The sequence below is a fragment of the Labrus mixtus genome, chromosome 21 (genome assembly GCF_963584025.1).
Source record: "Labrus mixtus chromosome 21, fLabMix1.1, whole genome shotgun sequence".
NCBI classification, from domain to species: Eukaryota; Metazoa; Chordata; class Actinopteri; order Labriformes; family Labridae; genus Labrus; species Labrus mixtus.
Window position 1 is genome coordinate 13,533,691 of NC_083632.1, and position 26,912 is coordinate 13,560,602.

Sequence of the window (26,912 nt, forward strand, 5' to 3'; positions counted from 1 at the left end):
GATAGAGGTGCTGTGGCATGACCTCAAGAGAGCGATTCACACCAGACATCCCAAGAATATTGCTGAACTGAAAAAGTTTTGTAAAGAGGAAAATTCCTCCTGACCATTGTGCAGGTCTGATCTGCAACTACAGGAAACGTTTGGTTGAGGTTATTTCTGCCAAAGGAGGGTCAACCAGTTATTAAATCCAAGGGTTCACATACTGTGACTGTTTACATGTGTTCAACAAAAACATGAAAACATATAATTGTTTGTGTCGTATTAGTTTAAGCAGACTGTGTTTGTCTATTGTTGAGACTTAGATGAAGATCAGAACACATTTTATGACCAATTTAATCAGAAAACTAGGAAATTCCAAAGGGTTCACATACTTTATCCTGCAACTATATGTATCTGAATTTAACTTATCTTTCCCTTATCTTTGGGCTTTAAAATGTCTCTTCAGAAACCAAGTGGTGACGCCACTGGACTACGTCCATGTTTTATACAGTCTTTGATAATAGCTAGTCTAGGAGTGTGAGTTAAGAATATGTGTTATATTTGATGATCAATTTATTGTTCTTTTTTGTACCTGACATCTTTGGGTTCTAAGCAACTTTTATTTTGAAAGTGGCATCAGGAAGCCGTTGTGAGTTGTGTTTTTTTTTTTTGACGCGTCTGCAGCTCAGTGATAAATCCAATCTCAGTGACATCAGCAGGGTGAAGGCTGGCCCAGACTCCCGTTTTCCTCCTCCAGGATAAAACTATGAGGAGCACACTCTCACGTTGTTCTCCTGCAGGAGCTCCGCACAGCTGATCCACCACACCGCATATCTCCTGCCTCAAATACGACGCAAGATCCGGACACTGGGAGGAGCACAGAGAGGCAGAGAGGGAGTCTGAGCGCGCCTTCCTTGCGTTATGTTGGGACACGGGAAGAAAGCAGCCCCGGTGCTTAAGAACGGAGCCGGGACGTCCGAGTCAAAGGCCATCGATCCCCTGAGGAATCTGGGTGAGTGTTTGTGTCAGAGGTCGTTCAGACATCATGTGTTCAAAGGTCAAAGACGCATTTCTCCTCTGATAGTAACACTGATACACTAACACGCTGATACACATGATGTGTCTGGTGAACCGTTATCTCCCCGCCCTCTCTCAATGCTGTGAGGAGGAAATATTAAAGCTCCAGTGAGGAGTTTTGAGCTGCTTTTGAAACGGACTAAAATTAATATTGATGTCTCTATATGACTTTTAAAAGAACATTAGAATATTGGGGACAAGATCTTTTTTTTTTTTTTTTGTCATTTTAATGGCTGTAACTGCTGCCACAGGGTAGGAATCAGACAAGCCGATTTATGGAAAACTGAAGAAATATCCTTTATTTCATTTTACACAGCAGACGTTCACATAGGCCTACATCTTACTGTTAAAGTAACTCAGCATGACATTTTATGTCAGAAAACCCTGCTTATAGTGTGACAACCCTCATCACAATATCCGTTTTTTAAAATGAGATACAATTATAGAAATCAAGAATATCAATGACTGTTTCAGTTCTATAGCAAGATAAAAAAATAAGCATCCAGAAATTGGTAGTTTGTTTTTAATAAGTAAAAAGTGGGTAATAATATGACCTATATTGGACCAAAAAGACCACTGGAGGGAACTTGAAGTCGTTCCCAATGCATGGTGGGTATAAAAGGATGTCAACTGAATACGATTGAAATCTTTATTAGTAAAATAATCTTAAAAACACCTACAAAAGACAGGTGTTTATGTAAAAACAAGTCTGTAGGAATGAAAACAGGAACACACTGATGACAGGACCACAAAAAAAAAAAAGTACAATCGCATGCATGGTTGAAAAACCGTGTGGCTTCTTCTGATACCTGCATGTCCTCTTTCACCTGTGACTCCCTTCTCCGGCTGCCCGTGGCTGTGATTATCACCTATGCCCTATGCAGACAACACCACCAAATTTACATTTTGATACCACATGTTTTAAATGATACTATGTCCGTTGTTCTAATGTAATGAAAAGAAACAAAGATTGAAAAAATACCTACAGACAGAGAGAGAGAGAGAGAGAGAGAGAGAGAGAGAGAGAGCACTGTTTGTATTGAAGAAATAACTGTTGAAACTGTATTTTTGCATATTTAGACATGTGTGTAGGAGTTTGCTTGAAATTTCGGGTGATTAAAAACAAGAACTTGCCCATAATGGCTGCCTAAGACGTTTATTTTTCTAGCAGTGGTCTTGACACAGGTATAGGCACAGACATTGTTTGAGTTTTAGAAACGCATCAAAGTTTGAAATGAGGTATCACATTGCAGATGTTGTAGATGCAGCATGGACATGCAGCTATAGTTTGGTAAATAATCAGTCAGACCAGAGTGTTTCATCACAACAATCATTCAGAGGCTCATTACACAACCACACCGCCACTGAGTTTCTCCCACTGCTGCAGCTTTGCACTCCTCATTTACAGTAAGTCACACAAGGGAGTTTGTGAGTGTGTGTGTGAGGCGTCTTTGTGAGTGTAGTGACCCAGCCCTTCCCAAATCACAGAGCTGCTTCAGATTCAGACCGTGCATGTTGCTTACTCAGCTCAGGATTCAGCCGTGCGTGTGGAGGAGACCTCACAGCACTCTAACAGATTCACTTCAGAGGTGGAAATTGTTCTTTTGCCTGCAAGCACAATGAAAGGATGTACTTTTCCTTGATTCAAACTTGGGGTTTAGGTGTCTATCCCAAGGACAGATCGGACATGTGGCTGTAGAAGCTGAGAATGAAATCGCAGACCTTCCGGTTCGGAGGCGACTGACTCTACCACTGAGCCACAGTCGCTCCCTTTTTCCTGGACCCTTGAGATAACTTAAATACCACACACTCTGTAGGCACTACACTCCCTGGAGGGTCTTTGTTAAGTGGATCTGCACTGGGCACAGAAAACAGGACTAGAACAGCTCTGCAGTTTAAAACTGGAAGAGACATGTTTTCCCAACTCTTCTTTTTGTTGCTGTTTGTCTGAAATAGTTTCAGCATGTAACTCATATTAAGCAACAGGATTGAAGTTGTAATCCTCTTTAATAACTGTGATCTCGATATCTATCAAAATAATGATCAGGAGTTTTGTCATAATCGAACAGCCCTTTGTCCTGGAGCTGTTTTTAGTATTCAGTAGATCGGCACTACTGTGGACCTGTATTTGGTAACACTTCAAATGAAGGTCACAATATTCACCATTAACTAACTGGCTAACTAGCATGCTAATTATTAGCATACTGGCTGCTTATTAGTCAGGCAAACTTTTTCTTCCCGGTAGACATCACTCCTTCACTGGCGAGAATAAATATGGCGGACATGCGCAAAAGTTTTGTTTTAGGCTGGGGGTGGATTCCATTGGTGGAGATATCAGGGGAGGAGAGGCAATTTCTTTTTACCAGAATCCCACTGTGACATCACAAGGAGAGCACATTTGAGACAGAGCACTTTTCTCTGTGTTGTAAGACTTATGCAGACCACAAACAAAGGACTGGATTGGTTAGTTTCACATTTTGTGGGTCAGCAGACACTCAGGTTACCCAAATATATGTTCAAAAACACTGTACAAGTGGATTTTTCATATGTCCCCTTTAATGGCCAACTATAGACTCTAATCATGTACAATAAGTTACTAATAAGCAGCCAGTAATAATTAGCATGCTAATAAGCAACTAGTAAATGGTGTAATCCTGTTTTGTTTTTCAAAGCTTTGGTACTTTTTGATACTATCAAGCATTTAGATAACAGAGTTTGTTTCATTCATCCTTCACATGAACCACCGTACATGATCTCCTCAGGCTAAGATGAACTTCCAGCTGAATACCCATTGGTCATTTTTTAATCTAACGACAGCTTCCAAAACAGACCGGAGCACTCCGCTAATTGAAATTTCAACCCTCACTCCGCTGCCTCAGGTCTTTCTCTCTCTGGGTCCACAGTCCATAGACTGTATGTGGTCCACACCTTTTCTTCTCTAACCCCACCCAGCTACGGCTTACAGAGAGGAGATGTGGTCCAACTCATGTGTATATATACACCCATGCTTATTATGACTATACTCTGCTTTCCCCCCTCTCTTCATCCCCTCCCTTTTCTCTCCTCCCTCTCTGCCCCTTTTTTTCTGTGCCACAGAGTTCCCATCAGCTGTTAACCTCCTGAACAGACATTACGTTTGTCTTTCCTCAACAATGGTTTTATCTGTTTGCTTTTTTAGGTGTGCAGGATGATGAAGATGTGAAACGGATGTTGCAGGGCTCCAGCATGGTAAAGGTAATACATCTTATGAACTGAGTTGTTGGGTCAGCGCTTTACCGCTCAAATCTTGAGTCATGTTGTGGGTCAACACTTTTTTTCAAAACAGAAATAATTGACATATTTATTATATCTAAAGGTCCGTTCACCTCGATGGCAGAAAAGACGGACTCTGAAGCTGCTGGAAGACGGAGTCACTGTCTGGTGTCAGTCCCACAAAACCTCCAGCCGAGCCAAGGAGCTACAGTCCTGTAAGTGTGTTGATATCAAAAAGAATTCATCAAAGGAAGCATTGCTGATTTAATGAGACATTCACAATTACACTGGACCGGTTGTGTGTTCTTCAACTTGCATGGCTTAAGCAGGCAAGCATATGCTAATGTACAGATGAACCGGTTAGCCCAAAACGCGGTCATGGGCGAGGGGACATATTAGATATTTTACGAGACAATCATTGCACAAATATAATGTAAAAAAACATCACAGGACTCTTCGGCTCAAGGCAAATACATTTCAGAAAAACCAATTGGACATTGTATAGACAACCACAGATTGAAGACGAGGACAACGCCATAAGTGAATTATGGGATTTGTGATAATAGCTGCACAAGTTTGTTCAAGTTCTGAGTATTTCTCTTTAGCACAGGTCAAACTGAGTTGAAGAAGAACTGCCTGCCCTGAACCTTCTCTCATTGTTCCACCCTTCTCTAGATGGTGGTAAAGCACCTCTAATCTTCTTTGCCAAACTTCAATAAACACCAGAAGAAGACGTAGAAGAAATCCTGTCATCGTCTGTTACATCTAGGTCCACAAAATAAGGGCAAAAGTAATCATCTATGCAAGAAGTGACACAGAAACAAGAAATGAGTCTGACAGTCAGAGTGAGCCTGATCATGTCTGACCTGTCTCCTATTTAGGAACATTATTTTGGCCAGCCAGAGCAGACGTAGCCTTGAGCAACTATCCTCAAGCAGAGATAAGAAGGACACTGCAGAGGTGACGCAAATGTCAACTTTAATGCATCTATGTGGGAGTTTTCAGAAGGAGGTTTGGATCCCAGAGGAGAGTGAATTAAGATGATTCAGCTGAAGAACTAAATACCAGATTTCGACTTCAGCTTCAGATTTTGTTTAGGTTATGAAGATATTGTAACACACACACACACTCCTGCACACTAAACACACGCTGTGCCACATCATAAGCAGATGTAGTTTTGTGGCAGTTAAAGGCCTTGTACTGTACTTGGATACAGACCTAGTGGTCGAGTCTTATGGTAACTATATAGCACCAAACCACAGACTCAGGGCCGCCTCCCACCACCATGTAATGTCCTATAATCTCTCTGTTTGAACTACAGCAGGACCGGCTGTCATGTTAGACTGAAAATAGATGAGCTCTATAATCAGGGAGTCGTGTGTCTGATAGTGGAGGAAAGGGAGACGGGCTGTGTGAGCGAGTGTATCTCTGAACGGGGTAGAAAGTAGCACTTAAGTTTGCAGAAATAGATCCATGTTTCATCTTACACGCCCTGTCAGAGCTCTGAACTGTTTCTATGTTGAAGGAAAGGTCCACTTGTTTCTAATTATCTCACTGAGAGGGTTCTCAACCTCGGGGTGGGTCCCCTGCAGAGGCCATCAAAGGGTTTCCAAAACTTATTTTGAGTTTCCCTGGGTTGAACGTATACGGGAGGGCTCTTATGGATTCACACGGTTTTCAGAAACCGCGACCTGACCTGGAAAGTTCCCGTTCTGTTGCTAACAGATTTTGGGTTAGTGTGTTAATTTATGTTGTCAAAGTTTTTTATACATAGAAACTGTTCGATACAAGATGTTTTAAAATGTCTGTTATTTCAATGAATGATCCATTCCAAGTATTCAAAAGTACCAAAGCTTTAAAAAAAAAAAAATTCCAGCTCTTCCGTCACTTTTAACCAAAAGCTGCTGCTTGTGAAAGAGAGAGAGCAGCCTCTAAAATGCTCAAACAAAACCACTTCTTTATGTTTTCTGTTCACCAGTTTGTCCTTCTCCACTCTTTTGTTGATACCGTGCAAATGTCGAACTACACGGTTGTCCTTATAGTAGCAATACACCTACTGTTTAAAATGGGTACTGCAGCCCAAATTCAAAACATTACAGAGCTGTCTCCCGCCGCCCCCTCCTCTCTAGAGTCGATGCTCACGCAGGTTGCCATGTGGTGGACACTGAAGCTTCAGTGTTTATCCAGCTCTGCATCGGTCTGTAAACCTTTCTGCGTTCTAACCTCTCTCCATTTTTCAAAAACATCTCCAATATTGATCCTAGTTTGAGCTCGTTTCTGCTCGTGGAGCTTATTAGAAACATGCAGAGGCTTTTTAGGTCGGGTACAATCACTTCTATCTGAACCAGTTCTCTTGCCCGCTTCCATTGCTACAACACCTGTTGGTTTGACCTGATGACTGGTCTCATATCTGGAAAACCGAGGGGCGTCCAAAACGGTCGTGTGGGGGTGTCTTAAAACCGCCTACCTTCTCTGGTCCAAACAGAATCCAGAGCATTCAGGACCAGAATCTAAAGTTAGAAGGAGGACATACTGGCTGCTGCATTGTTGTCAGAGAAGCCAGCACTTCAATATAGCATGTTTCCTTAATGTCTGATCATAGAGTAAGGTCACTTTATCATTTCAGTCAGTAGATATCTTACAGATTGCTCCTTCAAGCTGTGCTTTTCATCTTCACCTGGCCCTTGTGTGTGTTATTACTCATAGGGACCACAAGAGGGTGTCAGCATCTCAGCGCTCATCTCTGTCAAGTACTGATTTGTTGTTGTCTCTGACATACTCCATCTGTTGTTTGTTTGTAAATGTATGTATGGTCTGGGTGGACTGAGGAACCGGATTGCCCTCTCAAATCTTTCACACAATACAGTGTATGGTGGGATTATTAATGTCCACCTGTGGAAATAAGCGACAGGGTGTTCTGGATAAATAAACGGGTAGAAAATGAAACACAAACTGCTCTGTTTAAGAGGGAAACACTCACAGAGAGGTTGCTTGATTTATGTAACTGTGTGTTTATTTCACAAATAGACAGCCCACCTCTCCGACAAACTGTCTAAATTTAGGAGGATTTTAATCAACAGTGCAGCACTGTCATCAATATAATGAGTTTCTAAGCCAGTGCTGGCAGAGTGTCCTTACAAACTGTCTTACAAACATACAGTATAAACTGGGTTATTTCATATTTAGGAAGAAAAACCAAACATATCCTCAGTTTTGGAACCTGTCTTTGACCAAGCCGTGTACCCGGCGACAAACATGATCTGTTGACACACCGCTGTGTTCGTGTGTGTGGAGAGGAAACAGTACTACATAATACAGCTCAATATAGCTATAGTGGTTGTGGCAGAAGTCTAATAAATATTTGAAGAACACCATTACCCAGACAAACTTCAAAGTATTCTGAATAAGTAATAAAGATTATTCAAGAGAACATAAATGGATAGAGGTAGTATTATAGAGGACACAGGTTACAGGAAAGAGACGGCATGTCAAATATTTATTCATAAATTCGACTTTTATTTAAACGACACCACCTTCAAACACACTGAACAGAGGCCTTCATGTTGAATAATGACACACCAAGAAAGTGAGTTAAACTTCCTTTGGTTCTGCAGCTTTGGACCATGAAGCGGTGTTGAAAAGAGAAGCAAAGTGCAAAAAACTGCAGTTCCTCAAGTGTCCACTTAAGGCAGGCTGCGAAGAATCCTGACTAGATCCCACATTAAAATGTATGTTTTTACAGCAGAACTAAACATGTTTACAACCTCAATTTGGCATCAGTAGCTCACTCATCTTTTGGTACACACTATACAGGGGTTTAGTTGTTTCGAGACTCATTCACTCATTATGAATCTGTGAAAACTGAGAGTTATTCATATATTTCCATATTTAGGAGTAACTGATTAGATTAGCTGTTTGCCAGGAAGCTTAAGATGCGCCTCAGCTCCACCTCTTTGTCTGTTATGAGTCAGTGTTTCCAAAAGTTAAAAAAGCTTCATAAGTCAGTTTCAGAAACTGATGGGTGACGTCACTGAGACTACGTCCATGTTTTTTACAGTCTGTGGTTTAGTCCTTAGTTACATAGACTGACACAAAACGATACTTGAGTCCTGCAGTTATGTTTTTTATTTTAAGATCACATACTGTATAAAACATGGACGTTGTCTCAGTGACGTCACCCAGTGGTTCCTAAAGAGGCGTTTTGAAGAACAGTCATTATATTGAAAAATGCTATCTCCCCCTAACTTTCTGTCCATCTAGCTATTGATACCAAATGTGTTTTATGAACCAGGCAGTTAACATGTTTCTTTTTTTGCATATTAATATGGGATCTGATGGGAATTCTTTGGCTTTTAAAGCCAGCTTCCACTGGACACTTGAGGAACTGCACCTCTTTGCACTTCTGCATTGGCTTCGTTTGAGTTTGGTTTAATCTTTTGCTGTCATTCTTGCGCTTTCTCTGTCTTTTGAAACGTGTGTTATTGAAAAGTATTGATGTATTGAACATCTTGAAAAACCTATTTTTTATTGTGTTCATGGTGTTTAAGGGGAATGTTGTTTATAACAGAATGGATAACCTGTCTTTTTACTAACTTAGATTGTCTCTTCTCCCTCAGTCTCTGTCATGGACGTGGAGTGTGTTCGTGAGGGTTGTCAATCGGAGACGCTGCGGCCGATGCTTGGCTCGATACCAGAGGGTCGTTGTTTGACGGTGGTCTTCAAAGGGGCCCGCAAGAGCCTGGATCTGCTCTGTCAGAGCCCGGAGGAGGCTCAGCAGTGGGCCCGCGGTATCCGCACCCTCCAGGAGAGGGTGGAGAACATGACCCAGAAGGAGAAACTTAACCAATATCCTGACAGTTGTTTCCATCTGTATAGGAAGACCAGAATAATGTATTATTTATGATATATTCCTTTATAATACTTTTATGATTTTTTAGAACATTTTTATCCAGGGATGCTGGAAGCCCGTTTTACTTGGTGGAAATGACATCATACTCTGAATTGGACATATTCATATTTTATTTTATTATATAAATCTGCAGGGTGCTCGAAGTAGTGCTGCTGCTCCCTTGCATCAAAAGGAGTCAGTTGAGGTGGTTTGGGCATCTGATTAGGAGGCCTCCTGGTCACCTCCCTTTGGAGGTCTTCTGGGCACATCAAACCAGGACCTAGAACACGGTGGGGGGGTATTATATTTCCCTTGTGGCATGGGATCGCCTAGGAGAAGAAAATCTATTGATGGATGATTTTAGGGTGTGCTGTAGCACACTCAGCACCCCTTTTTCCAGCATCCCTGATTTTGGTTTTTGAACTATTAGAACAGGAGTGCATAAATGCAGCAACACAGCTAAAGTCTCTAAAACCTCTTTTTGGTATCTAGTCTTTAATTACTGCAACAGCCAACACCGTGATCTGTTCATTGTTTCCTTTTTTGTCTTCTTTAATTTGGTGATTCCTTTGTGATCCAAACGTTTGTGGTTTTGAACGTGTTTTGCTTTGCTTGTGCTATTTCACCTCATCTTTCTGTTCTCTTATTTTCTGTTGTCTTTGCAGCAGCAAAGTCTTTCATGTCCTTACATCTTATTTCATTCCTTAACTATATTTGTGTCACCTGGATTCATGCTTACTTGAGTCGGGCCGACCAGAACCACGACGACAAGATGAGCTATGATGAAGTCCAAACACTGCTGCAGATGATCAATATTGACCTGAGTGACCAGTATGCACACAACCTCTTCCAGGTAGCACACACACACACACACACACACACACACAAACTGACACATCCTTTAAGACATAAGCCTCTTGTCCAGGATTTCACTTTCTAAATTAAAGTGATTTATGGGATAATTCTGCTTTGACAGACTTCAGAGTAAGAACAGTTTCTCTCTCTCCTTTCCTCTGACAGAAATGTGACAAATCAGCCGACGGTCGTCTAGATCACAAAGAGATCGAAGTTTTCTGCAGGGAGTTGTTACGGAGACCGGAGCTGGATGCTGTATTTATCCGTTACTCTGCTAACGGCTGTGTGCTCTCCACGGTGGACCTGAGAGATTTCTTCAAAGACCAGGGCGAGGACGCGTCAGTCACTCATGCCCAGAGCGTCATACTCACCTACGAGCTCAATGAATGGGGTACGGCACTAAGTTACAATACTTGTTGAAAAAATACACCTTTGATAAATGGTCACAGTTAGCACTAACCGGGATTTCAACGATAACATTTGGTTGTTCTGACCAAGACCTCTTTACAACCATTTTTAAACTGGCTTAAAGGCTTTATATGCGTATCCAGCAGATGTTGCCCCTGAGCACCAGCATGAAACCAAAACAACTCGTGGTGCATTGTTGCGTTAGCATGCTAATGCTAGCGATCTTTATTATGCTTGTATCTTCACACTGCATGTAAATTTACCCGAAATGAGCGTGATCTAGAAACACAGTTAATCAGTGAGTACAGTATGTTATTCTTCTTTTCTCTAGTCCTTCAATTAAACAACTTTTATACGCGGGGGGATGAGCCGGCTGGCCGTCCTGGCGATGTAAACAAATCGAAGATAGGACTCAGAAAGCATCACAGACAGTGGGACTCGGGTGTTACACCCATTGTAGACAATCATGACTCACAGAGTTATTTTCAGAGGATATACTTGATTTCTATTACATTACGCATATAAAGCCTTTAATTATGAAATGCGTTGAAATGGTGAAAATGATGGTTGGAGCTTTCTAAAATCATTTTGCAGTTTTGGGTGAAATCCCATCTACACAGAAACATAATCTTAACCCAGGGGGTAGCCTAGTGGTTAGTGTGTGCGCCCCATGTACAGAGGCCATAGTCCTCCAAGTGGGAGACACACTTTCCAATCCGACCGGTGGCTCCTTTCCCGCATGTCATTCCCGATTCTCTCCTTCCTTGATTTCTGACACTCTCCACTGTCATCTCTAAATAAAGGCATGAACCTTCAAAAAATATCCCACAGCTTTATGGGGGATGTGATGTTGTCAAGAAGTTTCAGAGACATCGTTAAGTTATAGTAAAGTCATATTTTTGATACCACATGCTTTGAATCGATTCAATGATCAAAAGTATTGAAGGGTATTTTTCTTTAAAAAAACTTCAGAAGTTTAGTCATATCTATAAACACTTATGCTTCTCTAGTCCTTCAGTTGCCTCGTAAATTTGCAAAAGTTAAAGCCATGGGTGAAATCACGTCCACACAAAGACATTTTTATGAGTGGTGTGATGGTGTCAAGAAGGTTCAGCGACATCCCAAAGACAGCAGTGTCAAACCTACTTTTTGATTTCACATGCTTTAAAACGATTCATCTCCATTATTTTAATGATCGAAAGTGGTGAATGATATTAAAGCTGTAAAAAAGTTGGTCATCTCCTATCTGGTCGAGTGTTCGATCCCCAACTCCGGCAGCTACATTTCCGATGTGTCCTCCCACTGCTTTGTCTGCCACGTATGGATGTGTTTGAATGGGATTAGTTAATACTGATGTACTCTTTACATAGTAACCTCTACCATCAGGGTGTGAATGTGTGGGTGTGACCTGCGAGGTAAAAGCGCTCTGAGTAGTCAGAAGACTAGAAAAGAAATATACAAGTCCATTTACCATTTTACCAAAGAGCGTTGGTTCATTCAAATTGGCAGGTCTGCAAATACTGATGGTACATTTATGTCTCTTCCTGACATACAGAGAGCAGAGGAGGAAACATTGTCTTGGTTGCACCAATATGTTGCCAACGTTTCGGTACTGAGATGTCAAAATATTTGTGCGATTACGACAGAGTGCAAAAGTTTGATTGCAACTTTTTTGATGATTTGAAAACAAGATATGACCCAAAATTGCGTTCCTAGGACTTAAATGTTTGTTGCCATGGTATCAAAAAGATATTGATATTGGTTTTTTTTATTTTAAAAGTGTTAAATTCTGTATAGTTACAACCACATAGACAATTATACATTGAAAATAGAACATTTCATTTTTGTCTCATTGATTAGAAAAAAAGACAGATTTGTTAAAAAATAAATCTGTTCATTGAAAGCTGGGCATGTTTTTTCATCCCCTTCTAGCCCAGAAGAACCAGTTCATGACACCCAATGGTTTCACCATGTACATGCTGTCTAAGGAGAACTGTGTGTTTAACCCGGATCACGCCCGCGTTTACCAAGACATGAAACATCCGCTTTCACACTACTTCGTCTCCTCCTCACACAACACCTACCTCACCAAGGATCAGCTGACCGGGGACAGCAGCACAGAGCCTTACATCAGGTTAGAATGAAACGTCCCAAACACACACCTGCACCTCTCTTACTTTACCTGAAAGAAAGTGAAAATATTCTGCTTTTTGATATATATGTATTTATGAATCTGGTATGTAAATGTAGCTAAGAAATACATACATTATTTTTATTATCTTTGTAGGGTAAATAAATATGCTATGTTGAAGTGCTGGCTTCTCTCACAACAATGCAGCAGCCAGTATGTCCTCCTTCTAACTTTAGATTCTGGTCCTGAATGCTCTGGATTTGTTTGGACCAGAGAAGGTAGGCGGTTTTAAGGCACCCCCACACGGCTGTTTTGGACGCCCCTCGGTTTGCCAGATATGAGAGCAGTTATCAGGTCAAACCAACAGGTGTTGCAGTGATGGAAGCGGGCAAGAGAACTGGTTGAGATAGAAGTGATTGTACCTGACCTAAAAAGCCTCTGCATGTTTCTAATAAGCTCCACGAGCAGAAACGTGCTCAAACTAGGATCAATATTGGAGATGCTTTTGAAAAATAGAGAGAGGTTAGAACACAGAAAGGTTTACAGGCCGATGCAGAGCTGGCTAAACACTGAAGCTTCAGAGCATCGACTCTAAAGAGGATGTTTTGCATGTATGCGAATGTTTAAAAATATGGTTTTGTGACATAAATAGGGAGGTACGTCACAAATATAGACAATATTTATGAATATTTGATGAAGTCTCTGGTTTCTTACACTAATCCATTGCAGGAGTGCCTTAAGCCTGTAATCTTTCTAGAGACCAGCAGGGGGCAACGTTGCTTTCATGCAGATATTTGCTAACTGTTGTCAAGCAATAGCTAATGGGTGCCCTGATGAACATCTAAAAGGACTATTTCCTGCATAAAACTAAGGTTGGAATATGATTGGCCGGACTAAAATCCAAAATCAGACCCTAAAACTATTGTCCAGACTTTGCACTCATATGTTTAAAGGGTTTATCTTCATCGTTTTGCCCAAAACCTCATTAGCATTGGTAACTGCCAAGCCAGAATGTCCTATCTGGGGAATAGTTATGGCCCTCCTTCATATATTTTTTCCAGGATGCACGCTATTCACAGTCTCATGGTCTGCGGATACTTGCCAACATAAATAAATACTACGCCCAGAATAGTAACAAGGGCCTAAATGACACTTCTACTCAGTGAGTCATCTCTTGGACTTTAGCTTTGATGTTTTCTTTCTGTCAGAGCTCTAAATCATGGCTGCCGCTGTGTGGAGCTGGACTGCTGGGACGGAGATAAAGGAGAGCCGGTCATCTACCACGGACACACACTCACCTCCAAAGTGCCCTTTGTCGAGGTCATTGAGACCATCAATGAGTATGCTTTTAAAGTGAGTACAGCACTCAAACCAGAATCATTTCACTTAATCTTCTAGAGAACATAAAGACATGCTGTGGCTCAGTTGGAAGAGTCGGTCGTCTCTTGACCAGAAGGTCCGGGATTCGATCCCCAGCTCCTGCAGCCACATGTCCTTGAAACTTAACCCCATGTTGCTCGGGGGTGTGAATGGAATTAGTTAATACTGATGGTCACTTTACATGGCAGGCAGCATCTACCATCAGTGTGCAGATCCTTCTGCATTCTGTAGATCCTTAACAGTTTAATATTAGATTCAAAATATTTTTCTTTAATCACATCTGGTCGCGTTCAGTTGATGACGGTTTCACTTGCACCTGTGGGCATGACAGCCCATGTCTCAGCACTTCTATAATCACACTGTATATAGGACGCAGTCTTCTTTTTAGATGATCTTGCTGCCTTCAAAAACAAGCGACTTTATGAATATTACATTTTAATATTGATGTAAACCAATCCTAGTGTGAAACATTGTCTGCTCAGCTGTGATGCTCTGGTCCATGTGCTGCAGACAGTGCTGAGAGTTTAATATGCTATATGGTATGGAGTCAGTACATTTACAGGATGACCACATTTCTAAATCACCATAAGCATTGTTTTATGCATCATCTGTTCTGTAAAATAAGTTTTCATGTCGACAATTAAGTGACAATACTATGATAATATCGTCTGACAAAGACATTTTTCCTGATTCTGTTTGGGGGAAAAATCATTTTCTCTTGACTTTGCAACATCGTTTCTCTTCCCAGGCCTCTCTGTACCCTGTCATCCTGTCTCTGGAGAACCACTGCTCTGTGGAGCAGCAGACGGTGATGGCTCGACACCTGCGATCCATCCTGGGAGACAAACTGCTCACTAAGCCCCTCAGCGGTTTGGACCCTCACAAACTGCCTTCTCCAGAGGTGAGGAGACACTTCTCTGTAACAGGATCAAAGTTACATCACATGTAGATCTGCTTTATCTGTTGAGACCAGTGGAGTCTTTGACTGGGACACACAGGAGATTATTCCCATGTGTACTGAAACCTCACTCAGTTTTCTATTTCCTGAATAGATAAGATTAAAAAACCTGACGTGATTAAATCATTGCTTCTTTTTTTTTTTTAAAGATTTATTTTTGGGAATTTTGTGCTTTTAATGGAGAGACAGGACAGTGGATAGAGTTGGAAATCAGGGAGAGAGAGTGGAGAATGACATGCGGGAAAGGAGCCACAGGTGGGATGCAAACCCGGGCCACCAGCTTGAGACTACAGCCTACAGACATGGGGCACGCGCATTAACCACTGGGTTAGTGCGAGCGCCCCTTAAATCATTGCTTCTGATGGACATTCAGTGTGTGAGATGACTCTTTTAAAGATTTCAGTCTGACACACATTTTAATATTCTAACACACTCAATCTGGATGTGAGGACTTTAATTTCTCTGTTATGTACAGTATGTAAAGGCTTTTTTAAAGTCTATTCTTCTCTATGCTCAGCACACATGGCTGGGTCTAACATCCCCCCTTGTCCTGAAGAGCGAAATGCGGGTTACGATCTTTAGGGCAGCACATGGGCCTAACAGTCCATGTGTCAGGGATGGGGTAGAAAGGTTTTGTGCAGTTCCTTAGGGAAGCATTCCATAGGGTTAACAGTTCAGCGATATAAGAGGCATTTTGGGGTCTGGTGGTGATCAGTACTTCAGGCTGGGAACTACCCTGTGGCTGGCTCCATCCTTCACCCCCCTGGCTCTGTCGTGTATTCTGCCGGTGACATGGTCTCTTAGACTTATTCATAGTATGAGGCAATTTTGTTGCCTTCTAGTGCTAGGTCAGGTCACTATTGTTTCTCCCAAACCCAGGACGCATGCATGTCTCCCATGCCACCTGTGCAAATTTCTTGATCTCATGCATACTAAGCTGATGTGTTTGGCAATGCATGGTGACATTGTACCGTACACAGCCATGCAGATAGTGCAGGAAGATGGACTTGAAAGTTTGGTCCTCTTTCAAACCTGGAACATTACATCCCTGGAAATGTGCAGATTTTAGGCGCCAGTAATACTCTCTGGGGGCCTCATGCTTCTGGTGCAAAACACTTAAAGAGGGGCAGATACAGTCTAGGTGTAGGTGGAGAATTCCTTGCACAAAGCATTGCTGAGAGCTGAGTACTGGTCCCTGACTTCAGTCTGTAGGCTATTCATGAAGTCAAGAACTCTCCTGGAAGTTGTCTTCCAGATCAGCCTGAGTTTTATCTGTGCATTAACAGTGCAATAAACCTGGTTTATTGAGAACCTCACACGGGGCACCATTTATGTTGTTAAGGAGTTTTGCAGAGCTAATATCAATCAATCAAACTTTATTTGTATAGCCCTTTTCATACAACAAATGTATCACAAAGTGCTTTTACATCAAATAAATCAAACAGCAGCTAATACAGCTAATACACGGGCAACATTTATGTTGGGTTTTATATAGTAACATTTGGTTATTAAATGAATATGAATAATTATCCTTAATTAATTATAAGAGTTAAACAGGGGCACCACTCTGATACCAGAGAACAATAATCAAATATCACCAAATCAGTCTCGAATTAATTTATTAAATACTTATATTATTAAAAATTAATAACATGTATTTAATAAACTGAAGGCCAGAAACCCGTACACCAAGCCCCCGGACAATGCAAATACACCAGTAATCACAAACAACTGCACTTAAAATTATAACAGAATTTATTTATCCTTTAAGGTCAATTTGATCTGCAAACAAAGATTGGGGTTGGGTTCTGTTCTGTTCTTTAAGCATTTTTTATTCTCTTGACCTATAAGTTTAATTAAATCTATTATTATGCTTTATATTTTTTACATTTGCCAAGAAACAAGTGACCTGAAATGTCAAACCAGTTGAATCTTGGGTTACTAGTTTGTTGTTTTTCTAACTATAAGTATCATCTTTAAGACAACTCGTTCATGTTTAGTGTTTGTGTGTTATATGTTGCCTGTGTGTGCAGGATCTGAAGGGGAAAATCCTGGTGAAGGGGAAAAAGGAACGCATGGTGGAGGAGGGAGGATACAGCTCTTCAGACCTGAGCTCCTCAGACGAGGAGGCGAGCCAGTCTGAAGGCAAAGCCAAGACAAAGAAACCAGAACAGAAGGTACAACTCTACCAGCTCACCTTTATGCTAGAAGTTTACAAGCTCCTTACAAATATGACAGGATTCTTTGCGTTTTTTAATATCAGCCAGGTGTGTCTAAGCTGAGTCCAGAGCTGTCCGAGCTGGTGGTGTACACCCGCAGTGTCCCATTCAAAACCTTTGATCAAGCAGCCAAAAACCCCTCAACAGACATGTCCTCTTTCTCTGAGAGTGATGCACTCAGGCACGTTAAGGACTCAGGTATGACGAGTGAATGTGACCTAACTTACTTTAAAAGAAAAATAACCTGGATTGTGTGCTATCCACAATAAAAGAAATCAAGCTTAGAGTAAAGGTTGTGTTTTACCCTTTGACTGTAACTTCTTTAGGCAGAACAAGCACAAACCCAACATAAGTCTCTCTTTGTATTTAGCTGGACTAACAGGACTTTTTTTGTCTCGCCCCTTAAGGGATGCATTTTGTGCGTCACAACAGCCACCAGCTGAGCAGGATCTACCCCTCAGGCCAGCGACTCCAGTCCTCAAATTACAACCCTCAGGAAATGTGGAATGGAGGCTGTCAAATCGGTGAGAGCGTGTTCTACCTTAAGTCTGTTTTTTTACAGAGAAGAAAAGAAGAGTTGTTTCTTAGGAACACATTATTTGTAGTCTTTTCACTCTCTTTTGGATCTAATTGTGTGCAAACCATTTATGCAATGCCCCACTGACATTCCTCCAGAAGCATCATGCAAACAACACTGTGATAGACAGAATGGTTGACTGTTGTGTGTTTTCTCCAGTTGCGTTGAATTTCCAGACACCTGGTGAGCAGATGGACTTAAACCATGGCCGCTTCCTGCAGAACGGTCAGTGTGGGTTCACCCTGAAGCCTCCCTTCATGTGCCAGCCTGACACCACCTTCAACCCAGAGAATGTCGGTGGAGGTCCTGGCCATAGACCCCTCGTGCTCACTGTTAAGGTAAGACTGTGGAAAACCTTCCCCTTATGTAGAATTCAGTGGTATTCTCCTCATCTTTCTCAATGAGAAGGATTAAAAGTTTCCTCAATACAGGACTAAAGTAAAGATTTTCAAAGCTTGGCTCTTGGCTCGGTGAAACCCTGCCATCTTTATCTTCTTCTGCGGCTTTAGTACCCATAGGAATGTATCACAACAGTATTGATATTCACTACAACATCACTCCCTCATACGATATTCCTGTATTAAGCATCTTTATTCCAGCAGCTGTAAACCGAAACGTTAAATGTGTTTTAAAGGGATTGGTCAAGATTGATTTTGCTGATGAACTTTGTTGGAAATGACTCTGAGTAATTAAATAAATATCATGCACTCCTTTCTCTTATTCAAATAACGCTCTGTTGTTTTTGTTTTTCCAGGTGATTTCAGCTCAACAGCTACCAAAACCAGAATGGGACAAGCCCAGCTCCATCGTGGACCCTCAGGTGTGGGTGGAGATACACGGTGCAACCATTGACAACGATAAGAAGAAAACTAATCATGTTGACAACAATGGTAAACATCAACTTTACTGACTAGTGGCCTGTGTCCACCTGATGTTTTTATTCTTAGTTCCCAATGAGGAGAGAGCGTTTGCAGCGGCAATCGGACTCCCGGAGAAAGGCGCAGTGCCCATCATCCTTTTTATGAGTGCGCCGCCTTTTTTGTGCTGCCACTCCGAATGCTTCTCGTAAAATGTCTTAAAATGTTTCAGAAATGCTGTCTCAGCCTAACTTTCAGTCAACCTAAGGACAGGCTGAGAGCTGGAGAAGAGTTTTAAGTCTTACAACAAACCGTTACATCACGCCTACCTGTCAATCAGGTCAGCTATGCGACTAACTATGGATAACACGTAGTATTCATAAAATCAAAACGGAGCCATTTTCAACCCCCCTTACAGTGTGTGCTGTTAGGACAATAACTAATTGGACATATTTGTTTTTTGTACCAGGCTTTAAACATGTTTATTTATGCTGTAAAAACAGCTTTGTTGCCTGTGGTGTTTATGTGACTTCTTGGGCTCCTGGAGCCAGCCTCAAGTGGACACAAACTTCACAAACTGCAGGATTTTGCACTTCCGCATTGGCTTCATTTTTCAAGACCGGAGGTTGCCCCTTGGTCTGATCAGAGCCTGATAGCACACGATATAACGGTTTGTCAAGATGCTTAACCTCCAGTCCTCAAACTACTAGAGGTAGAGAGCCACCTCAGCTCCAGCTCTCAGCCTGAAAGTTAGTTTAAGACAGGATTTCCAGCATTGCAACCCCCATCGACAGGCTTCCAAAGCCCCCTGCAGTAACAGACAGTTGAAGTCACTCAGGCTTTGTCCATTCATATTTATGGTTGTAAACAAGAACAAAAAAGTCAACTGCATCGAATTGAAAGGCTGCAAATTTACATATGATTAACAATATAAACACATTAAATCTAAAGTGTTGTGATTGAAAATATGAAAAAAAGTGAGCTGAGTAAAAAAAAGCTGCAAAAAAGGATAAGTTACTGAGACAGTAAAGTTGCAAGAACTGTTCTGAAAGTGTTATTTTTTTCCTTTCAGGCTTTAACCCCCGGTGGGACTGCACCTTTAACTTTACCGTCCATGCCCCAGACTTGGCTCTGGTTCGCTTCATGGTGGAGGACCACGACTATACCTCAAGCAATGACTTCCTGGGACAATTCACCCTGCCTTTCACGAGTCTCCGTACAGGTAAGGATCGTAGACATACAAATGGTCAACGTGGCCCAAACTGCTCTTATTGGACAAAGATGAAGCCAAAATAGCCCCATGACGGGCGCTGACATTTAGCAAATTTTCAACCAGAGTCTGTGTAGCAGAGATCGTCTGTAAGAGCTGCGATACTGTTGTTACGCTAACGAAAAACACAACACAAAAACACAAATTTAACTTAAAAAACTGCAACGCTCCCTCAAGTAGGTTCAGCCCACGGCAGAACAGATTCTTGTGTAGGTTTCAGGCAAACACTGGGGAAGTTTAAGGACTCTTAAATTAACTGCTCCACCCTGCGGCTCTATATCGTTTTACCTCACCTGAGGCGAAGTATTCTGCTGCCAATTCTTTATATATGGTAAGGACTATAGATTGTTGCAATAACAGGGATTATATTGCTCACCTAACTTTTTTTCTATCTTTGCAGGTTACCGTCATGTCCGGCTTCTCAAGGTTGACGGCTCCAGCCTTTCGCCTGCATCAATCTTCGTCCACATCAAGGTCTCCCCGCGTCAGAGCAGTCCGTCAAAATCATCTGCTAAATCCCCGGCCCAGTCTTCAACCAAGAAACCCTGATCTCGTCCTTAGCCACAGCAACATGAAGGATTGGAGCCAGCATGGGAAGATCCCAGGAAATGGGATCAGAAAATGTTGCAGCTGTACCCCCTCTACTGGTCTATACATCATATAACAAGACTGTGATGAAAGAAAAGTGACTAGTTTTCTTAATGTCTGAAGTTAAAAGAAAACAGCAGAACACCAAAATCAAGTATAAAAACAAAACCTGCTGCTGAACAAAAAAAGGGGGTGTTTAATGGGTGTCTGAAGCACCCATGATCAACCAATCAGCCTCCTTTGGGCTATAATTGAGCCTTTAAGTAATCTATTTAAAGAGATATCTGCAGGGGAAATAACTAGTACGGCTAAGCTAAGCCCTCCCCTTTCTTAAAATAAAGATGATAAAGTTATTTTCAAATAACTTACAACAGATTTTTTTTCCATTTTGGTGAAACCTAGAGGAGCGAGCAAACCTAATAAACACAGGATATCTTGAAATGGGCCTTCTTTTTTTTTACAGCCCAAGCAATGTAGCACCCTCTTCTATTCACCTCTGTGGTGTAAATGAGTGACAGGTGTCATGGCTCCCCCCCCTTGATTTGATGATCATTTGGGCTACATTCATTCAGTCCACAGGTCACTGACTTTTGACCCATGACACAACTGTCCTGTTACAAACCATAGAGATGCTAAAAAACTAACTAAGTATCTCTTAACTTAAAATTCCTGCCATCCCAATCCTAATTCTGTTAGCCAGTTTATGGCAATTTCCATTATGTGTTAACAAAATAAGATGTACATCCATGGTCCATCGGTGAGAAATTGCATCCCTCCTCCCTGCATATCTGTATTTGAATGAGGCATGACCAAATCTGTGCTCAACTTGTATTTTGATACTTTTTATTTTTTTAACTTAAATGTTATTTAGTAGTTCATAGATTTGCCAAATAGTCTAGAAATGCCTGCTGCTTTGTGACTAAATCAATACTTGGAAAGGTTGGTTAAGTTTTGTAGTATTTTAACAATTAACGCATTTTACTTTTTATGCATGTAAATAACCTTTTAAAAAGGTACACTGGAATCCTTTAGAGAAGAAGATGCTTGATGAAAGTGGATCTATATCAGGAGGTTATACTAAGGTTGATTTATATGGGCAGGATCATTTTTGTAAAAATTTGAAATCTGTGAAAAAGCCAGTGATTGAACCTTTCTGAGGCCTAGTCCACATATAGGCAGGTATTTTTTTTTAACTGAGGTTTTCCTCCTTCGTTTTAAAAAATTAGAATTAATCTGTAAACAAACTTCCGAAATCACCTATGCGGTCTCCGATGATATTGACAATAAAGATATCTTATCTTATTGTGATTGAGGCAAACATTTGATCAATTAACACCCTTTCTAAGTTCACTGCTTTGATGGATAAGAAGTGACAAGGCGATTTAGTGACAAGGCGGGATTAGGGAGTCCCTGTTGTTGCTTTTTAGACTTGACACATATGGACATCCTCCAAAATAGCAAAGACTTCTCTTTTTTTATTTGGTTTCATCTTTGAATTACATTGTGTTTAGATTGATAATCCCAGCAACTGTGACACAAAGACTTTCTTACTGTCAGTGTTTGAACAAGTTATCAGACATGTTTCTATATGTTAGATATCACTCTGAGTCATGTACCTGTTCATGTTTTATACAGCGTTGTTTCGTTGAAGAGGGACGTGTGATCTTGTAAGAGTTTGTTTTTTAACTTTGTTATTGTATGTTCACACATTACAAGAAGAACTATGAAGACGACCTCACTGCTATGTTATGACTTGAAGGATTTTTTAGTCTAGGATGATTGCTGAGCAGATTTATAGATTGCTTACTGTTATATTTTATAGTATGAGTATTTAAGTATCTGATAAATGCATGAAACAATCAAACAGCCTTGGTTGAACCATGAAAAACTGTTTTATCTTTATCTGCTTTGCCATTTATGTCAAAATCAGAATTCAGAAGATTTTTGTAGAAATTGTGTAAATTTTCCAAAACCGTCAACAATCCCAGCCATGTTTCCAACAATAATGCACTCACATATATCAGGAACTGTCAGTATTAGAAACTACGACTATTTATGTTTTCAGGACCAAAGTTGTGTTTTTTTTTATCTCATTGCTATGGTAACAAAAACTGTTATTGTGCAATCCAAAAACTGACTGTCAATTATTTATTACATCTGACTGATGTTACTGTTTGCTTTTTTGCTGCTAGCTGTACTGTAATTAACCTGATGTATTTATTGAAACAGGTAATATATGCACTATGGTAGAATAGATATGCAATAAAAATGTTCTTATAAAAGTGAAAGAGCTTCAAAGTGACTTTGTATTTGAATAATAAACTTTGGCCTGTAAAACCAGATGGGTAAGTTCTGTCTTAAAGGAGCAACATGTAACTCTGCCACCTAGTGTTTAAAATGGGTACTTCAGTCCAAATTCAAACATTGTAGAGAGCTGTCTCCCCCCGCCCCCTTCTCTCTAGAGTCAATGCTCACCCAGGTTGACATGTGGTGGACACTGAAGCTTCAGTGTTTAGCCAGCTCTGCATCGGTCTGTAAACCTTTCTGCATTCTAACCTCTCTTAGACTTAAGCCCTATTCGCACGGGACTAGTATTACCTGGGGACCTCTAGTAATTTGTAATAAATGCGAAGGTCATCTGTGATCTTAATCCTGTGTGAATCTGCCATGTCCGTAATTTGTAAAGTAAAAATTCCACCGCAAATTACCTACCATATTTTGCCAAACACAGAGGTTATGTGATAATATTAATTCTCCCTGATTTGCGGTATTTATTTATTTCTTAATTTTTTTTTAGGTTTTTTGTGTTCTCCGTGCCTTTTGTCTGCCTTTTTCCCGGTCAAGAATTATGGAGGCTGCGTTAGCAATTATAAATGAAAGTTTTGACAGCATTTTGGGTGCAAATTCAGGAGGCTCATCTAGCTACACAGCATGGAGACCCATTCGCAGAAAGAATAAACTCAAATCCATCAGAACAGCAAAATCTCGAAAGATGCAGGAAAGGTTAACACTTGACATCATACCGGGGGATAATGTCAGTAAATTCGAGATAAAACACAGTTTTAGTATCTCAATATAATGACTTAAGCCCTATTCGCACGGGACTAGTATTACCTGGGGACCTCGTGATTTAGAAATTACCCCACCACGTCTGTGTTTCGTGCGGCGCATTCGCACGGGATAAGCAAAGTCTGTGTTTTAACTCGAATTTACTGACATTATCCACCGGATATGATGTCAAGTGTTAACCTTTCCTGCTTCGGCGTTCCGACCGTGGTTGGAGCGCACAGCGGAGACTGATTGGTCTGCTTCAGGGCCGAAGTTGTAGCCCTCACTTTAACTGGGGTGCATCAAGATGTAAACAGACACGGAGAGTCCGGCTTGTTACCTGAGGTGTCGGGCCGTTTATTACGCACACAGAGCTCAAACGGTATCAGATGCTGACTAGTTTCTCTATGCTGATTCTACTCCGGTCCCCGGCATCAGTAACGTGCCTCTCCCACACACCTGCCGAACACACACTCCCCTCATTCTCTCTCTCTCCTCACTCGCACTGAGCCATACACAGACAGACATACGCTACTCGTATAACACAAGGCTCTGCGTAATCTATGTGTAAAAGATAGAAAAATGTTCCATGCATGTAATCCATCTAATCATCGTTTGAGATTTCGCTCTGATGGATTTGAGCTTGCTCTTTATGCGAATGGGTCTCCATGCTGTGTAACTAGATGAGCCTCCTGAATTTGCACCCAAAATGCTATCAAAACTTTCATTTAGAATTGCCAATGCAGCCTCCATAATTCTGGACCGGGAAAAGGCAGAAAAAAGGTGAACACAAAAAAAACAAAAAAACTACCCCAAATCACAGAGATGCCGATTCACACGGGACTAATATTATCACATAACCTCTGTGTTTGGCGAAATATGGTAGGTAATTTGCGGTGGAATTTTTACTTTACAAATTACGGACATGGCAGATTTGCACAGGATTAAGATCACAGACGACCTCCGCATTTATTACAAATTACTAGAGGTCCCCAGGTAATACTAGTCCCATGCGAATAGGGCTTTAGGCTTTTCTGAAAATGAGCAACATAATTTGGATGTGACCCCAGTGGGTCAAACCGTGATTGAGTGGAAGCGAGAGCTTAACTTAACTTACTTCTTCAGAGGAAGAAGGGTGTTGCCATAGTTAAAGGGATACTTCACCCGTTGAAACATGAATCTGTATTGACTTTGGGTCATATATGTAGTAGAAATGTGAAATAAATTTTGAAGTTGGTGCCTTCTTGACCGAGAAAAGGCAGAAACTATCTTTTTGGCTCATGTGGATAAAAGACACCAACTCCCAGAATGTACAGCACCGCAGGCCACTCCCACTAAGGTCCTCTACAGACATTTACTTCCAACACATACGGCCATTTCCTCAACTGATTACAAAATTTCTTCCAGAAGGAATTGGCATCTTGGAAATTCCTGGCAGAAGATGGACTCTATATCTGTGTCCATAGGCAAACAGTGAGAGCACCAACACCACCAGTCCGCCCCAGCCTCGTGCTGCAGCCAGCAGCCGCAGCAGCCGAGGCATAACACCCACCTGTCGTCAGCAGCTGCCTCGCCGCTAAATTGCGGTTCGTAGAGATAGCCATGAACATCCGATTTGAGCACAAGAGACCTTCAAAATCCCCTTCTTCCATCTAAGTTTGAAGTTGAAACATACTTTTTTCACCATTGTCGGTTCTCATCAGCTTTCTCCATAGAGCCTGTTAGCATAGCTACCAAGCAATATGGCAGATGTTAAGTTTCATTTCTGGGAGGTCCCACCCTCTGTGATAGGTCCTTGAAAATATGAGGAACTAGCGACGTAGTTTCACCCCTGCTAACCACAACAGCCGCTGATGACGCAAAATGACGATTTTTGCGTCATCGGAGGCTCCTTGTCAGAGTTAAAAATACAAAGATATCCCGTCTCAAGGGAAAATGAGGGCAGGATGCACGACCATTCAGAAATACTACCAAGTTTCTAATGATAATGCAAATGGGTGAAGTATCCCTTTAGTAGTTTATTATGTTAACTAGGATTTTGTGTTGGTGTTTCATTTTGTAATTCTCATGAAAGAAGCTTATTTTCAGTTAAATTGTGTAACCACTTTAAGTTGTTAAAATAAAGAATTTGTTAGTTTTTCTAAATTCTTGTCATTTTTTTTCATTCCTGATTTTCAATTATTATTGTTACTCCCCTCATCCCTTAGCCATTTCGAGGAACATGACACTAAGGCATGATTTTTGACAGCAGCAGTGGGAGAGTGTAGGCTAAATAATTGCTTTTCGATGGACGAGGGAGAAATATCTTCCTGTGAAGATTGCGCCTCTCATATTAGAGCAAGCTTCTTTGGGATATGTGAAGTTGAGTGGAGAATTTCCTCAAATACATGCCTGAATCTGAGCGTGCAGTGTTTGAATCACGGCGATCAGATTTTAACAGCGTCGACCAAGAAGAATTAATTGAGATCCCTAGGTAACCACACCTGCAGAAGGATACCAACAGCCAGCAATGTCAATGAAATCCTCCAGGATCTTGCCCACAAAATGCTTGTCCAGGAGCCTGCCTATGTAATCAAACAATGGGCAAAATTACTCAGCATGGCCAGCACAGCCTTCAGGATCTCACAACAGTATATGAAACCCTGCAAACAACTGTGAGAAAGGTTGTGAAGTCCCTAACCTTCACCAGAAGGACATTCAGAAGTACCTAACCACATACTTGAGGAATGCGGATACGCATCACATGTGTTTATTCCTCAGGTTCTTCACCGGGTCAGATCTAGTCCTTGGGAAGAAAATCATTATTGACTTTACCCAGATTCAAGGTTTTCAGAGAAGACCTGTCGCCCACACTGTGGCGGTCCGCCTAAATTCCTCTTGATTAGCCTACCTGTTCCTCTCACTCAACGCCTTGTAACGATTGTCTCTTTGGCCAATGAGCTCCCTGGATTGATGCCGCTTGTTATGCCGCTGGTTATAAAAGCGACACAAAACAAAATGGCTTTTCTGGTTTTCTATGCCCTTTAGTGTGTTTTCCAAGTGTCCTGTGCATGTTTAGGCACATCTATTTGCAAAAATTCAAAGTCCGCGTAAACGCAGCTTCTCCTACGTCCTCCTGTTAGCTGCAGCATTAGCTGCATGTAACGCTCGGTTCTAGCCCCCCTCGAAAAAAATGTGCCAGTGTGACGTTTTGTCAGTGTGAGATCACTGATCTAAGCCCATTGGCTCATTGTGGCAAGCCCAGCAGCTCATGTTGCACGCCCATTAAACTTCTGTGGCACGCCCACGATATGCCGCAGCCTGCAGTAGCACAGTAGTGCTAAGGTGCTAATTTTTCAAAATTTGAGCAGTACTAAACTATTTATCAACTTTCACCTAAAGCGGTAACAGGTATAGCATTGTTAACTACCCTCAGACATGTAAGT

General features: G+C 41.3%; 1 protein-coding gene across 1 annotated transcript; it reads left to right on the forward strand.

Moving 5' to 3' along the window:
- Positions 1-677: 677 nt before the first annotated feature.
- Positions 678-22,727, forward strand: LOC132955352 (1-phosphatidylinositol 4,5-bisphosphate phosphodiesterase delta-3-A-like). The gene is made up of 16 exons (XM_061028184.1): positions 678-991; positions 4,235-4,290; positions 4,412-4,523; positions 8,925-9,153; positions 9,920-10,049; positions 10,217-10,442; positions 12,392-12,593; positions 13,799-13,943; positions 14,719-14,871; positions 16,962-17,105; positions 17,192-17,345; positions 17,555-17,671; positions 17,884-18,062; positions 18,479-18,614; positions 19,654-19,803; positions 20,252-22,727. Exons 1-16 carry the CDS (start codon positions 901-903, stop codon positions 20,398-20,400), a joined length of 2,373 nt encoding a protein of 790 aa, XP_060884167.1. The 5' UTR covers positions 678-900; the 3' UTR covers positions 20,401-22,727.
- Positions 22,728-26,912: the final 4,185 nt, after the last annotated feature.

Coding starts and splice junctions, on each gene's coding strand:
- LOC132955352 (XM_061028184.1), top strand. CDS start 901: ATGTTGGGACACGGGAAGAAAGCAGCCCCGGTGCTTAAGAACGGAGCC. Junction 17,672..17,883: donor GAATGGAGGCTGTCAAATCG/GTGAGAGCGTGT, acceptor TGTTTTCTCCAG/TTGCGTTGAATTTCCAGACA. Junction 19,804..20,251: donor TTTCACGAGTCTCCGTACAG/GTAAGGATCGTA, acceptor CTATCTTTGCAG/GTTACCGTCATGTCCGGCTT.